Consider the following 17470-nt stretch of genomic DNA (forward strand, 5'->3'; position numbering starts at 1 on the left):
ACAATTTCATCATAACATCCCAACTCTTGAATTCAGTACTCCGATTTATGAAGGCCAACATTCCAAATGCCTTCTTCACCATTCTATCTACCTGAGTATCAACTTTGAGGGTAGTATTTACCATAACTTCTTCGGTATTTCAAATAAGATCTGTTTTAAAGTATGTGTATATATGTAACCTAATCTAATTTTACAAATTTATCTCCCAGAAATATCTCCAAATAGTCCATGACATAATACATTGTCAAATGATATTCCTCCAAGTATAATATTGATTTAATAGGATAAACTGCATGTATTTCAAGTATTATCAACAATCCACCCTGCTTAAATTACAAAGCAATGGTTCATGAGAAATGGTTGACTGAATTCCTACCTTTCCACCCATAGCACAGACACCAACTTTACTCCAGTTTTCTGGGCCTTGTTCCACACACTTTCATGTCCATCCTTGAATATTACATGTGTAACTTGCTTATTGAAGTATTTTAAAACCTGCAAACATATTTGATTGTCTTTTTTGCATGAAAATTTAATAAGTAGATTAAAAACTATAAAAGTTAACAGTACATTACATTAAATTTACAGTAAAAGTCCTAAAATCTGGACTGCTCAGGAATTGGGTCAGTCCGGATTTTCAGATTTTTTGAATTTCCAGACAGTACTTAAAAAATTTAAATTTAAGGAGAAGAGATGAACAAGTAAATTTTGATAGTTTATTAACCAAACATTTAATATAAAATACAAAGCACAAAAAACAAATATTAATTTATTCATTTCCATGACTTCCGTATATCTGTAGCGCTTACGCACGCACACAAAAGCCTGCTAAATTTAAAGTTTGGAAGTTTGAGAAGTTCGGATTTCTGGTCTTTGGATTTTTCTGTAGGTCAACATTCCTTTTTTATCTTTCTCACACAGGCACAAAATCTGTTCATCTGTTTGCCTAAAAAGGCAAACCATTCCAGTATAACAACATTTTCGAGGAGACAAACTTCACTTTTTAATTCACAGTACGTGAATATGGCTGGTAACGTGAAGGTGTGGAGCTAAAGGTAAAGGTCCCATTTGCTGCTTTCAAGTGTATTCTCCACCAAGAATGCGCCTGCAGAAGCAAATTCAGACCTGTTGAATGGTTGTTCAGGTGGCAGTGCTGAAAGCCCAGCTCTGGCCACCTGAAAGGGACAGCTGCACGGGAGGCGCCTTGGAGTGCACTCTGGCTCCTATCCCTTTGGGATGTCAGGCGCAGGCTCTCAGCGCTGGGGCAGCTGGCACTGTCTGTCCCAACACTGATCCCACTGCCCCGTGCTCTCCTCACAGCTCTGTGTTGGTCCCCACTCTGATCCCACTGTTCTGCCCGCGCCAGCCACCCCAGCGCTGACAGCTCGCGCTGGCCATCCCAGCGCTGACAGCTCGCGCCGGCCACCCCAGTGGTTGTGGATCGCAAAGAAGGTTGTCAAATGATTCAGCAGGATTAAGACCAATTGAAATATGGAGGAAAAGCAGGTATAGTTTAATGCATACAAGTGCAAGTCATCGCCAAAGGTTGAATGTAAAGGAAAATACACAGTAAAAGGCAGAATATTTTTGAATATTGATATTGAGGAATTTTGGGCTGCAAGCCCAAAATTCCCTTAAAGTGTCTACATGCAGATCAGATTTTAAAAAAAGGACCTACAGCATTGTTTGCTTTCGTTGGTAAGGGTATGGAGCACAAAAGTCAGAAAGTCATGTGGTATTTGTATCGAACTTTAGTTTGGTCAAATTTATAGTATTGCTTACAATTCTGATTGTGACATTACAGGAAGGGTAGGGGGTGCAAAAGACTTTTACTATGATTGTCCTTTAATTAGTGTGCATTTGTCCAAAGGATGGACAAACTTATTAATCGTATTCCCTAAAGCATCCAAGACCAAGGAGTGACCTGATAGAAGCATATAAAATCAAAGGCACAGAGAGGATAGATAGATTACTTCTTTCCCCCCAGGTGGAAATATCAAATAGAGAGGGCATAGGTTTAAAGTGAAAGGGAGAAGTTTATGCCACAAGTTTGTTTTTTTAAAAAGAATGCTGGGTATGCTAGTCAAGAGGTGGTGGAATCAGATACTATGGCAATGTTTAAGAGGCACCTAGAGAGGCAAACAGGTTGGGATGGATGCAGACCTCAGGCAAAAAGGATTAGTTTGCAGGCAGTCCCCAACTTACCACTGTAATTGGGACTGAAGGGTCGGTCATATCTCAGAATGGATGCAACTTGGAATTTTGCCGGCGTACATGGAGTACCAAAATCTTAAAGAAAACTTTTTAAATCAAATCTTTTTTTAATCATAGATTTTTGTTGTATTTGACAAACTATAACAAAGATACAGGTAATGTAAGAGCCAAAATGTGCATACTTACCTTGTTAGTCGGCGTTAAAGAATTTATAGGCTGGACGCGGCCACCTTGATTCCTATGCGCATGTGAGTCTTCAGTTACATGGAAACATAGAAGATAGGAGCAGGAGTAGGTCATTCGACCCTTCGAGCCTGCTCCGCCATTCAACGAGATCATGGCTGATCTTAAAGTTCAGTACCCCGTCCCCGCCTTCTCTCCGTAACCTTTAATACCCTTATACTGAAGAAATATATCTAATTCCCTCTTAAATATATTTACTGAACCTGCCTCTACTGCTCTCTGTGGCACCCTCTGGGTAAAGAAATTCCTCCTCATCTCGGTCCTAAATGGTTTGCTTATTATCCTCAAACCATGGCCCCGGGTTCTGGATTTTCCCATCATTGGAAACATCCCATCTGCATCCATTCTGTCCAGTCCTGCAGTAAGGTATCCTTGATCCTATACTCAAACCCTCTTGATATGAAGGCCAACATACCATTTGCCTATTTAACCACCTGCTGTACCTGCATGCTCGCCTTCAGAGACTGGTGTACAAGTACCCCTAGGTCTCTCTGCACTTCCCCATCTCTTAATCTATTGCCATTCAAATAGTAATCTGCCCTCCGGTTTGTATTACCAAAGTGGATAACCTCACATTTACCCATATTGTAGTTCATTTGCCATGTATCTGCCCAGTCCCTCAATTTATCCAAATCACACTGGAGCTTCCTGACCCCCTCTTCCGTGCACACAACCCCTCCTAGCTTAGTGTCATCTGCAAATTTGGAGATATTACATCCAATCCCCTCATCCAGATCATTAATGTAAATTGTGAACAGCTGGGGTCCCAGTACAGATCCCTGTGGCACCCCACTGGTCACCGCCTGCCACTCATAAAATAAGCCATTTATCCCAACTCTCTGTCTTCTATCTGCCAGCCAGTTCTCAATCCACATCAATACTTTGCCCCCAATCCCATGAGCCTTGATTTTGGAAGCCAGTCGTTTATGCGGGACTTTATCGAAGGCCTTTTAGAAGTCCAGGTACATCACATCCACTGGCTCTCCCCCATCTATTTTACCTGTCACCATCTCAAAGAATTCCAATAGATTTGTCAAGCACTATTTACATTTTGTAAATCCATGTTGACTCTGTCCGATCCCTTCTCTGCTAGTCATATGCTCCGCAATTACATCCTTAATAATGGATTCCACCATTTTGCCCACTACTGATGTAAGGCTCACTGGCCTATAATTCCCCGCTTTTTCTCTACCCCCCTTTTTAAATAGTGGGGTAACATTAGCTACCCTCCAATCCATGGGTACTGATCCTGAGTCTATCGAGTTCTGGAAAATAATTCTTAAAGCATCTGCTATCTGAATGGCCACTTCCTTGAGTACCCTAGGATGTAGATTATCAGGCCCTTGGGATTTATCTGCCTTCAATCCCATCAATTTCCCCAAGACCATGTCCTTAGAGATACTGATTTCTTTCAGTTCCTCCCTTGAATTAGTCTCTATGTTTCCCAACATCCTTGGGAGGTTATTTGTATCCTCTCTTGTAAAAACAGAACTAAAGTAAGAATTTAATTGGTCTGCCATTTCCTTATTCCCCATTATATATTCCCCTGATTCCGACTGCAAGGGACCTACTCTGGATTTCACCAATCTTTTCCTCTTGACATATTTATAAAAGCTTTTGCAGTCGGTTTTTATATTTGCCGCAAGCTTACTTTCGTAATTTATTTTTGCTCTCTTGATTAATCCCTTTGTCCTCCTTTGGTGCATCTTGAATTGCTCCCAGTCTTCAGTTGTGGTACTTTTTTTGGCCAATTGATATGCTCTCTCTTTGGACCTAATGCTGTCTCTAATTTCCCTTGTTATCCACGGTTGAGTCACCTTCTTTGGTTTATTTTTATGCCAAACCGGTATAAACAATTTTTGCAATTTCTCCATTAGATCTGTGAATGCTTTCCATTGTCTATCCACAGTCAACTCCCCCATAAACACCACACAATCAATCTTACTCAACTCCCGTCTCATACCATCATAATTCCCTTTATTTAAACCTTAGTCTCGGTTTTAATTTCATCACTCTCCATGTCGAGTGAGAATTCGATCATATTGTGATCGCTCCTACCCAAAGGGCCTCGTACAACAAGATTGTTGATTAGCCCCTTATCATTGCATACTACCCAATCTAAAATGGCCTGCTCCCGAGTTGGTTCCTCGACATATTGGTCTAGATAACCGTCCCGTAAACATTCAAGGAATTCCTCCTCTTCAGTATTTTTACTAATTTGGCTAGTCCAATCTATATGCAAATTAAAGTCTCCCATGATGACAGCTGTTCCCTTATTGCACGCTTTTCTAATTTCTCTTTTAATGCCTTCCTTCACCTCTACACTACTATTTGGAGGCCTATATACCACCCCCACTAACGTTTTCCGCCCCTTGCTATTCCTCAGTTCTACCCATATAGATTCCTCATCTTCCGAGTTGATATCTTGGTGCATGTGCAGTGGGTTCGCGAATTAGTTTGGTTGCCACATGCATAGTGGGTTCATGTATTGGAGTTCAGTAGGCACATGTGTGAAAGGGTGCGAATTCAATATCGTCAGGGCACTCAACTCTCACACATGCACAAACCGAACTCCGATACGCTAACCCATCGTGCATGAACCAACTGAACTCCAGTAAGCGAATCCACCACGCATGCATCAACCAAAGACTCACACATGGACACAAGAATCAAAATGGCTGCGCCCAGCCTATGAACCCCAGAATGCCAACGAACAAAGAAATTATGCACATTTTGGTTCTTACATGCCCTGTATCCTTGTAAAGGTTTGTCAACTACAACATAAACCACATAAATTTTATATTTTTTTAAAAAAAAAATTTGGTTGTATGTGCGAATGGACACAAGTAGAGTAGGTTGTAAGTCAGGGAGTACCTGTAATTACACATCATGGTCAACACAGATATCATGTGAAGGACCTATTCTGTGATGTTCCATGTTCAGACAAAACAGAATTCTGGTTGTATGATCAGGGCAAAGCCATTATATAAACGAGCTTTGGCTTGGATTTATTTCTCTGTGGAAAAATAGACATATGCAATCCAAGGAGAGCTGGCCTATTGGTTTCAATATTGGCTCAGTGGAACAAATCAAAGAGAAAATGTGGAGGGATGATATTCTAATTGGGAGCTGTGACCAGTGGTGTTCTGGATCTGATCCACTGTTGTCTGTTATCTCAATTTACAATGTGGATGGCAGTATAGTTAATTAGTAAATTTCCAGATGACAACAAATTGATGGTGTAGTAGATGGGATGTCCAAGTTTACACACAGTGGGCCAAAGAGCAGCAAATGGAATGTAAGTCTGAAAAGTGTGGAACATGTCAAACCATGGTAGGGTTTGCATTGCAAATGGCAGAGCCCTGGAGAATGATGTTGAACAAAAGATCTCGGGATACAGGGGAATAGTTCCATGAAAGTAACAACAGAAGATGGATAGGTGGTGAAGAAAGCATTTGGCATGCTCGTCTTAATTAAGCAAAAGTTTTTACAAAAGTTGATACTTCATGTCGTACAAGGTATTGGTGAGACCACACTTGTGCAATTCTAGTATCTTTCCAATAGCTGGACAACAAATTTGATAGGATATAAAGGACATTCATCAGACTGTTGCTGGAACTATAGGGCTTGAGATACAGGGTGATATTAGCTAAAATGGATCTTTATTCCTTGGAGCATAGGAGGCTGAGGGGGAGATATTATAGAGGTTTATAAAAACTTGAGGGGCATGAATAAAGTGAATGCTGTGTCTTTTTTCCAGGGTAAGAAATTCCAGAACAACAGGGTTCAAGGTGAAAAGGGAGAGATTCAAGAGGAACCTGAGAAGCAACATTTGCATTCAGAGCGTGGCCTGCATCTTGAACAAGCTATCAAGGAAAACTAGAGAAATGGGTATGATTTTGAGTTCAAAAAGAATTTGAACCATGAAGGATATGAACCAAATGCAAGTGAACAAAACTACCTTAGAATTCCAATTTGGTTGCATGGACGAGTTGTAGGGCCTGTTCAACGCTGTATGACTCTAATAATCAATTGTGAAACTCAGCCAATGGTTCTATCAATCAACTGAGAGCATTGAAAAGATTACCTGCCACTTATCCATTCATAGCAAAGGAGGGTAACAAGTGACTGAAGCAGCAAGTGCTCATATAATTGTTTGAGTGCAATGTTTTTCCTGTAAAAAAACACTTCAATTTCTTTCATAAAGTTTGAAGTTTTGATATCTTTTTATAAAAGGTGTCAAAAATGTTTACCTTTTTACTTCATCTCCAAATTGCTTTTACCCCAATTGTGTTTTAATATAGGATTTTTGATTCGACTTTCTCAACAAATCTAATCACGAAATGGAAAATCACCACAGCATCATCATGTTCTCATTGCTTAAGATTGCCTCTTGTGGGTTTAGAATTCATTTAGAAGATAAGGACATTTTTAACTTGCACTCAATTGATTAATCCTACATTCCCAAATTTCACATGTAGCACTGAGCACCAGAACATATGTGGAAACAATACTTACTGTGGCACCCATATCAAGCAAGTTATCGATAAATGACTTTGAGTAGTTTTCAGTCTTATTTGAAGACCATACATCCACAAATGCCACAACATCTGGAAAGAAGTCATTAGTAATTATAATATGAAGTGGAATGATCAAACCATCAATTAAAACTATAAAGCACAAAATGTTTAAAACCTACTGAAGCAGTCATTTAAAATAATCAAAAATTAAATTTGTATAGAAAGGGTTTTAGTAACTCAATATGCATCAGTTTCATATGTTGAATATTTTTACTTCAAATGACCTTGAAAAATAAAAATAAATAATTTTCCCTCTCATTATCCTTCCAATTTTATTCATTAATCTTAAATTAAATCAATAAAAGTAATTATTTGAAAACAAAGGAAAAACACTCTAAAGCAAATATTATTGGCTTCATTACACTGCTATTTAACTATCCAGTGCAACAAGAACCCATAATGGTCATATCTCAACTGAAAAACAAGACCCCTGAAGCATCAGTTAAATGATAGACTGGTGATGAATGGGCCCGGGTGAACAATCCAAAGAAAGCAAAATCTTATTGATGAGAACTCTGAAAACTAGTGAATACTTATCAAAAGCAATTTGGTTTAATAACATTCAGGGGAGGAAATCTGCTCAATTGAGCCAATGCTACTCCAGTCGTGTTCAACTTTTCATGGCTTCTAAAATGGCCCATCAAACCATTCAAAGTTGGTGCTTGCTTCAACTTTAAGGGGAAATTAAGGTGAGGCGATAAATGTCGAGTTGCTGGTGATCCCAGGATTGGAAACAGTAAATACATTTTAAAAAGGGAACCCCAAAATCCCACTCAAGTGGAATTTCAAATACACAGGTTCCCTTCAGGTATCATGGGCTGACATCCCACCTATACATGACATGAATGTCATCCATTCAAAGTATGATGCATATTGTATTTACCTCACCTCAATGTCAAGAAAAATGCAGAATTAACCACTAGACATTACCTCTCAACTTCAATCAAGACAAAATGGCAAATTCTTCACAAATTTGCTCCTTTCAGTTAGAAGAGCAGCTCTGAATGGCAGAGCCAGCACAAAGGACCAAACTGCCTGCTCGTATTCAAGATCAATATCATTGGATTGTACATAAACAACCAGATGAAACAGCAGTTCTCTGGACCACATTGCGCCCACAAAAAAGGCTAAAAAAAAAAATCACATACCTGTACATACTAGAAACAAAATAAATACAAATATTTTTCAATAATCTACTAGCTTCATTTATAGATAACCAAAGTGACAAACAGTATCCTGTAAATCTCATAGCCTGTGGGAAGAAGCTATTTCCAAGCCAAGCAGTATTCATTTGGATGCACCTGTACCTCCTTCCTAATGGTAGTAGGTCAAAGGTACTGTATGCAAGATGGGTCATCAATAATTTTTTTGAGTTCTCTTTAAACAAGGCTCCTGGTCAATGACATCAGTAGAGGAAAGGTACCCCAGGGAGCTTATCGGCTGTTTTGATGATCCTGTATATTGACTTCTGGTCCAATGCTTTGCAGCTAACATGCCACACTGATGCAGCCAGACAGGACCCTCCCAGTTGTTTACCTGTAAATATTGTCAAGATGTGGGCCTTGCCCTCCTTAGCATACTTAGGAAATGTAAGTGCTGCTGCATCTTTCTGACTAATGAGGTGTTGTGGGCCCAGGATAGGTCATCCATTATATGCACCCCAAAGAACTTTCTCTCCACTCTCTCCATGATGGAACCACTGGTGTGTAATGGAGTGTGGTCAAACTTCATTCTCATGAAGTCCACAAACGTCTCCTTTGTGTTGTCCATTTTGGCATTCAGATTGCTGTTCTCGCACCATCCCACAAACCTCCCAACCTCTTCCATGCAAGTGACTTATTGTTGCTGACAAGGCCAACTTGTATCAAATGATTGCTTGAACAGAAGCTCCCGAACGCATTAGCGGGTCATTGGTCTCACCGGTGCGTAATGACGCACCTTCCCTGGAGGCCCATTCTTGCACAGCCAGTGCGATCAGCATGCGTGCTGGTGCGCGCATGTGTGAAGCTCTGGACAGGGTCCGGGGCTGCAGGCAGGCCCATCCATCACCACACTGACGATGGCGTGAAGAGGGGTCCAAACCCGCAGCCAGGCGGCCAGAGAGGTGATTCTAATACTTGAGGAGGAAGAGGAAGAAACTGTTGATTATTTAGATAAAGAGGATCATGAATTACTTATGGGTGCTGCTAATATTATGGAAAGTAAGCCTAGAACCTTAAAGGCACCTTCACCATATAAATCTCCAAGTTTGTTGAGCCCTTCGCCTGGCCCTGATGCGGTAACTATGTTTAAAGAACTAACTAAGCAAAATGAAAATTTGATGGATTATATATCTACCAGTTTTCATAATATTGATGAACTGTTTGCTGATATTAGAGTCAGAATATCATACATGTCTGGAGATATTGCTTCGATGAAATTGGATATTAATGAACATTTGACAACTGTTGATGTGGTTCAAGACAGAGTGAAGAATGTTGAAGACAGTTGATCAGATTGAAGAATCAATTACTGGATGGCAAATGGAGAAGAATTTTTTAATATATATATATATATATATATACAGAAAATGGATTAACTGGAAAATCAAAGTCATCAGAATAATATTAAAATAATGGGTCTACGTGAGGGTATTGAGGGAGCAAATCCTACAAGATTTTTTAAGGAGTGGATTCCTGATGTATTGGGATCTGAATATTTTCCTGAAGGTTTGGAACTCGATAGGGCTCATCATGCTTTAAGAAGGAAACCTTTATCAGGTCAGCCTTCACGGGCAGTGTTGGTGAGATGTCTTAGGTATCAGGATTGGGAGATGATTTTACATGAGACAATCCAGCAAGCTCTATGAATCAGGGCCCGATGATGGTACAGGGTAAGAAGGTATTTTTTCTACACAGATTTGAGTCAAGACATTATTCAGAGACTAAAGGAGTTTAATTCAGCTAAAGTGGTGTTGTGGAAGATTATAGATCTGCTTTTTGATATCCAGCAATTTTGAAGGTGTTCTATGGGCAATATCAATCACAACTTTTTGAAAAGGCACAAGATGCATTAATCATTGTTAATTCTTGCCAAATTCCAAGTTGACTCAAGATCTTTCTATAAAACCTTTGGTGACCACAGATAAAGCTGGAAATGGACAGGGGAGTAGGAAGTTGGAAACTGAACAATTGGTGGATTTGGAGGTGAAGCTTCCAACTACATCTGAATCTTGATTGGACTATGTATTTTACTATTGTGTTGTCTGGTTGGGGAGAAGATGATGACCCAGTTGTTTCCGAAGTCATCAGCCACTGTTGGTATTAACCGCACCTGGATGATATTTTTGTTTTAGTTTAGAGGGGTTTTTATATATATATCTATATATATATATAGATATATATATAGATATATATATATAAATACTTAAAAGTAGTTTGGAGCCTTAGTTGAATTTGTATTTTTATTGTGTGTCTGATTTACTGTAATCACAATGTCTAACTTAAATTTTACAACTTTTAATGTTAAGGGTTTGAATAATCCAATAAAAGGAAGCATGTATTAAGAATATTAAGAAAATATCCAATTTGAAAATGTGTAATAATATCTTACAAACATATCATTATGAGAAATTAATCCAAAGATCTAGATAGCTGTATTATGAATTGGGAGAAAGAGCTCAAAGTTTTAGCTTTGCAGTTGAAAACAGAACATGTTTCTAGGAGAATAAATGCTGTAAAAAGAGATACAAAAATTACTTATAACCCTCAAGAAATTAACAATGAATTTTGTTCTTTTTAATCAAGATTTATATGTCAGAGGTTGAACAAGATACTGATCGAGAAGAATCTTTTGGCTGGGTTGGATCTTCCATCTTTAAATGATTTAGAAATTCAGGAGTCAGACTTTTTTTTATGGATTTGGAAATTAAAGAGGTATTACAAATGATGCCTAATGGAAAGTCACCTGGAGAAGATGGATTCACGTTGGAGTTTTATAAGGAATTTTATGATTTATTACTTCCGATATTTCGACAGCAGCAGAAAAATAATCTCTTCCAGAATCTTTTTCTAGAGCATTAATTACTGTTATTCCAAAAAAAAATAGAGATTCATTACAGGTAGCTCCATATAGACCAATTTTTTTTTGTTAAATGTAGATTATAAAATTGTGGCTAAAGGGTTGGCAGATAGGATCACAAAATATTTACCAAAGCTAACTCATATAGATCAAGCAGGTTTTATTAAAAATCGTTTTGCAGCTGATAATGTTGTTAAATTAATTACATTAGTTAATGCTTCTAGGGAACAACATAATTTACCTTTGGTAGCGGCTTTAGATGCAGAAAAAGCTTTTGATCGTATTGAATGGCATTTTTTGTTTAAAGTTTTGGAACATTTTAAATTTGGTCTGTCTTTTATTGGTTGGGTAAAAGCTCTATATAACAAATCTTCAGCTAGGGTAATAACAAATGGATTAATTTCTTCATTTACTTTATCAAGATCAACTAGGAAGGGTTGTCCATTATCTCCGGCTTTATTTGCTTTAGTGATTAAACCTTTGGCTCAATCTATTAGACAGAATGTTAATATTAAAGGAATTAGTGTGGGGGAAGATGAATAGAAAATTAATTTATTTGCAGATGATGTATTAATTTATTTAACAAATCCTAAAGAATCTTTAGTATATTTGCAGACATGTTTGGAACAGTATGGAAAAAAGTCTGGGTATAAAATTAATTGGGACAAGAATTAATTGGGACCAGTTTCAAATGGAGATTACTCTGAGTGCAAATAGATTACCCAGTTTCGTTGGTCTGATAAGAAAGTATTTAGGAGTGGTAATAAATGTGAAATATTGTCAGTTGAATTATATACCTTTGTTAAGAAAAATCAAAACAGATTTGAAGAAGTGGAAAGATTAACCTTTAACTTTAATTGGAAGGGTGAATTGAATTAAAATGAACGTGTTTTCTCGTATACAGTATCTTTTTCAATCTATTCCCTGTTCTTTACCAAAGTCCTTTTTTAAAGAATTAAATGCGGCAGTTCGTTTATTTTTGTGGAAGAATAAACTATCTAGAGTTACATTGCAAAAATTGACTTGGAAATATGTGTTAGGAAGTCTTCAGTTACCAAACTTTCAAAATTATTATGAGGCAGCACAATTGAAATTTATTAACTGAATGTTTGATATCGAACAAACTGCTATATGGGCTAGAGTTGAATTAATACAACTTTCAGAGAATGATGTAAATTCTTTTATATATAAATGGAAGCCAAATTTTTTGAAGACTTATAATGTCTCTGTATTTAGACATTTAATAGATATTTGGTATAAGGGAGATTGTATAATTGGAGCTAAGGATAAAATTATTGGTCGAACTCCTATATACAGAAACAGGATTATACCATTTTCGATGGATAGTCGTTATTTAAAAGAATGGGATTTGAAAGGTATTCGAAGGGTGGATGGTTGTTTTGAGAAAGGTGTTTTTCTTTTATCCAATTACAAGAAAAATTTCATATATCATTGCGAGCTTTTTTTAAAAGAAAATTTTGAACAAGAAATTAAACTTCCTAATTTGACTTAGTTTGAAAAATTTGATCACAAAACCTTTGAAAAAAAAGGTTTATATCAGAAATGAATAGTCTGTTGCAAGAGAAGATGAATAAACCTGGTGTTTTAAAAATAAAAGACAAGTGGGAGAAGGACACAACTTAATATATTGGAGGAAGATTGGTTAAAGCTGTGTGAAAATGCAGTAACTAGGTTGATTAATGTGAGATATAATTTAGTTAATTATAATTTCTCACATCAGTTATATTTGACACCGGAGAAGTTGAAAAGATATGGTTTAACGGACTCAGATCTATGTTTTCAGTGCGGAATACAAAAAGGGTCTTTCTTACACTCGGGTCACGTAAAAAGGTGCAAAATTTTTGGTTAAAAGTTAGACAAATTTTAGGGCGATTATATAATATTCAGCTATTATTTGATCCTTTATTTTTATTAGGATTTATGACAGACTTAAAAGGATTGAAATTGGATAAATTTGAAATGGCTTTATTCATTTGGCTTTAGCCATAGCAAGAAAATGTATAGCAGTAACATGGAATGATGACCTAGAGATAAGTATCCAAAGATGGCACAATGAATTGAAATCATGTATCTATTTAGAAAAAATAACATAGCTTACATAATAATTATTCTTTTTTACTAAAATGTGGGATTCATATTTAAAATGTATGGTTCTTAGTATATGTTAATTAACATATGTTAATTACTTTTTATATATGTAATGTTGAGGCACTTTTTATTTTTGTAAAAGGCTCCATTTTATGTAGAAGTAGGGGTAGTTTGTTTTTTTTTAGGGGGTGGAGGGGTGGGTTGTTTATTAATCTACTAATTTATGATTTTGTATTTTACTAATGAACTTTTATAACGGGATTTTTATTGTTTTTTTTATAATTATAAAGTTTTCAAAAAACAAAGATAAGCTCCTGTTTCATTGAAAAGCTGCTCCATGATGGCATGTCAACCATGATAATAACCACACCCAGTGAAGACTGGACCATGCAAGGAAAAGTCTTTTGCTGCAAACCGCACCTCTCCTCCCATAAGCTTCCCACTGGAGCAAAAGACAACAGGACAACTAGGAAATGGTTCAACCTCCACCGACTCCAGCTGAAGGCGACAACGACTTCAATGAGGCTGCAGTAACAAAATAATGCTCATGTATTGGGCTAAGTTCCAAGTCCATGTCACATTCAAATGTCAAGAGAATGCTGACACTAAGTATCCAGGAAACCAGCAACATGCCTCTGCTCCACATGAACTCCGCCAATTAGGACACATGATACCCCCCCCTCCCAAAATAAAGATGCAGACCTCATTTTCAGAGCTACCTCTCAATGAAGGTGGAGTTCATTGATGACGACATAAAACAAATTCCCTCACATTGCCTTCGTCATCTTAAAGGAAAATGCATGAGTGAAGACCTTACATACGCAAAGCTCAGTCCTTCAATTTACAGTTACTCTTTAAATTACTCCTTAAATGAGTGTCTGATTGAGTTTGTTATTTAGGAGTGTAACAGTAGAGGGGTAGTAACTGTTCCTGACCTGGTGGTACAAGCCTTGTGGCACCTATACCTCTTTCCTGATGGCAGCAATGAGAACAGAACATGTCCTGGATCGTGTGAATCCTTGATGATTGCTGCTGCTGCTGCTCTCCAGCAGCAGTGTTCCACATCGATGGTGGGGGGGGGTTTGCCTGTGATGAACTGTGCTGTGTCCACTACCTTTCGTGAGGCTTTCCGCTCAGAGATATTGGTGCCCCCATAACAGGCTGCGATGCAGCTGGTCTGCACACTTTCCATTACATATCTGTTGAAGTTTGCCATGCTTTTCAATGTCATATCAAACCTCCTCAAACTCCTGAGAAAGTAGAAGCGCTGACGTACTTTTTTCCCATAATGACGTTCATGTGCTGTGTCCAGGAAAGGACTTCAAAGATAGTGACACCCAAGAACTTAAGTTTGCTCACCCTCTCCACTTCTGATCCCTCATAAATGGATCTCCGCCTCTGTTTTTGCCCTCCTGAAATCCACAATCAACTCCTTGGTTTGGAGGGTATGGAGTGCAAGTTGTTGTTAGTACACTATTCTGCCAAGTTTTCAATTTCCTTCCTGTAAGCTGACTCATCACCCCATTTTTTAAAACCCACTACCGTGCAAGTCAGCAAATTCGTACATGGTGTTATTGTTATATTAATCCTCCGTGTGGAAATCCAGGTTTCACTTACAATGGGGTACTGAGGCCCAGGTCTTGGAGTTTGCTGATCAGTTTTGAGGAGATGATGATGTTGAGTGCCAAAGTGTAGTTGATCAAGAGCATCCTGATGTCTGCGTCTTTGTTGTCCAGGTGTTCCAGGGATTCCTGTGGAGCCAGTGAGATGGCGTCTTGCTGCAGAAGACAGGAATTGATATGATTGAGGGCCATTTGAAAAAAAGCAGGTACCATGGCCTGCAGGAAGGAGTGAGATGTTGAAGGAATCCGTGAAAATATTGGCAAGTTGGTCATCACAGGTTTTCAGTGCTCAGCTGGGTACTGCGCCCGGACCAGGTGTTTTCCTTGGATTCACTCTCCTAAAGGCAGCCTGCACTTCATCCTCAGATTCAGACAATAGAGGATCAAGAGAGGACATTGGGGTGCACAGTAGCTCTTCCTTGTTCGAGTGTTCAAATACAGATAGAGAAGACATTGATTTTGTAGCAGTTTACATCACTGATGCTCTGCCACAGCTGTTCTTCGTATGTTTCCATTTTCGTCCCGAATCTCTACTTTGCCCGGGAGATGGCTTTTCACAGGTGGTACAACATCTGAATCTGTGTATCCCACATTGATCACAACAGCCAACTCAAAAACTGAAAAGTCAACCTTTACCCATAGAAATACAAGCTGCGAACCGAGCAACCTCATGCTCTTTTCTGGGCTGGCCCTTAAAAGCAAATGAAAGAAATGTTGGAATAAATATACAACCTAAATATTAAATCCAATGCAAAACAAGATAAATGTTTTATAGATGTTAAAATGGGAGAAGAGAAGGAGTAGAGAAGTGGTCAACAGCTAAGGGTCACTTTTTAAGAAGCCTGAAAAGTCAGCGTGTACTGAAGAGGAACCAATTCTGCTTTATGATCATTCCACTTTATTTATATTGCAGGAACAAATCAGCAGGGAATTAAGGCACCCATAACACCGATCTTTAAATGTTAAAAAAGTGACAAGAGTGTAGCGGCCCATGGCTCATTCTGTGGGCCGAAGCAGGAAATGGCTGAACACAGCGATTGAGCAAGCAGCAGACAGGATGGGAGTTTCTGTCTAAATTAAAACTGCCAAGTTTAGACCCAGAAGAAAAAAAGTTAGATCTTCCCTTTACAGAGGAAGAGTTAGGTAAAGCAAACTAAAAAGTCTCTGGGGGAGGATGGGTTTCCACCTGAGTTAAAGAGTTTAAATATTTACTGATGCCTCCTTACATGGAGGTGGTGGATCAGGCAATGGAGACCCAAAACCTCCCAGAATCTTTTTTGACAGCAATCATTACGACAAATCTTAAAAAAGACAAGGATCCACCAACGGCATCTTCTTTTAGAACCATTTCTCTGTTAAACAGATTACAAAATATTTGTCAAAGCCCTGGCAGATTGAATGATGAAACATTTGCCAAAGCCAATAAACAAGGACCAAGTGGACATTGTGCAGAAGAGACAGGTGACGGATAACATTGGTAGACTGTTGAGTGTCATGCATCTGGGACAACAGAGATGAGAAGGGCTTAGCTGTTGCCCTGGATGCAGAGAAGGCATTTGACAGGTTAGAGTGGTAAAACTGGGGCAAGGGCCAACTTTTATAAATTGGATAAGGTTGCTTTACTACGGGCCCAAGGCTAAAGTTGTGACCAATGGACAAATTTAGCCAGCCTTCCCACTGACAAGATCAAGTAGGCAGGGATGGTCGCTATCTCCAGCTGTTTATACTAGCCATAAAGCTATCAGCCGAGGCCATTCGCCAGGTTCCGGACATTCAAGGTTTCAGAACAGGCCAGGAAGAGCATAAAATCAATTTTTCACTGGTGATGTTTTGATACACCTGACAGACCCAGCAAACTCGTTGTCCAAGCTACACACAACCCTGGAGGATGATCGATGGGGAGATCTCCAGGTATAAAATCAATTAGGATTAATGTGAAATTATGTACTTACGAAGGGGGAATTACAGTCAATGTCAAGAAAATAGTCAATTAAAGTGGCCGCAAATTGGATCAAAGATAACAACTTGAGTAATTTATACAAGATAAATTACACCCCCCGCCTTGCTCGGGAAATTGAGGATTTACATAGATGGATGTCTATATTAAGATGAATGTGTTTCCCAGGCTCCAGTACCTCTTTCAGACACTGCCCGTGCCATTGCTCCAGGGATTCTTCAAGAATTTACTTACGGGAATGAGGAGATTTGTATGGAATGGAGAGGTAGCCAGGGTCTCTCTGGAAAAATTAACCTGGCATTATAATCTGGGTGGATTGCGAATATCAGACCTTAAAAAATACTACTGGGCAGCCCAGTCGAGATACATCGCGCACCCCCCCCTCTCCTGGGCACATATCGGCCTGCACATGATCGGCGAGCAGGTAGCAGAGAACTTTATTTATAAATGGAAGGCTAAATTGCTATCAGAAAAGAAAGGCAACCCCATATAAAACAAATAATCCTCAATTGGAACAAAATTAACCAATATGTAGGAACCAAAGTGGGGCCGTCTCCAAATACCCCAGACTCCAAATATATTAATACTATTTACGGTACGTAATAAGATCCTGGACATCTAGCATCATAATAGTGTCAGGTGCATAGAGGACTGTTACAAGCATAGTTAGTTTGGTGCTAAATGTT

General features: G+C 38.6%; 1 protein-coding gene across 13 annotated transcripts in view; it reads right to left on the minus strand.

Annotated features, from left to right (window-relative positions):
* Positions 1-17470, minus strand: part of mcph1 (microcephalin 1) — a 334689-nt gene that overhangs the window by 297280 nt on the left and 19939 nt on the right. For all 13 annotated transcript variants that reach the window (XM_069885232.1, XM_069885228.1, XM_069885226.1 and 10 more), the window contains exons 3-4: positions 6976-7067; positions 377-495 (exon numbers count right to left, since the gene is read on the minus strand). In XM_069885232.1, coding sequence (XP_069741333.1) covers positions 377-495; positions 6976-7067 — 211 coding nt within the window. The remainder of the gene's footprint in view (positions 1-376; positions 496-6975; positions 7068-17470) is intronic.

The sequence above is a fragment of the Narcine bancroftii genome, chromosome 6 (genome assembly GCF_036971445.1).
Source record: "Narcine bancroftii isolate sNarBan1 chromosome 6, sNarBan1.hap1, whole genome shotgun sequence".
Lineage (NCBI taxonomy): Eukaryota > Metazoa > Chordata > Chondrichthyes > Torpediniformes > Narcinidae > Narcine > Narcine bancroftii.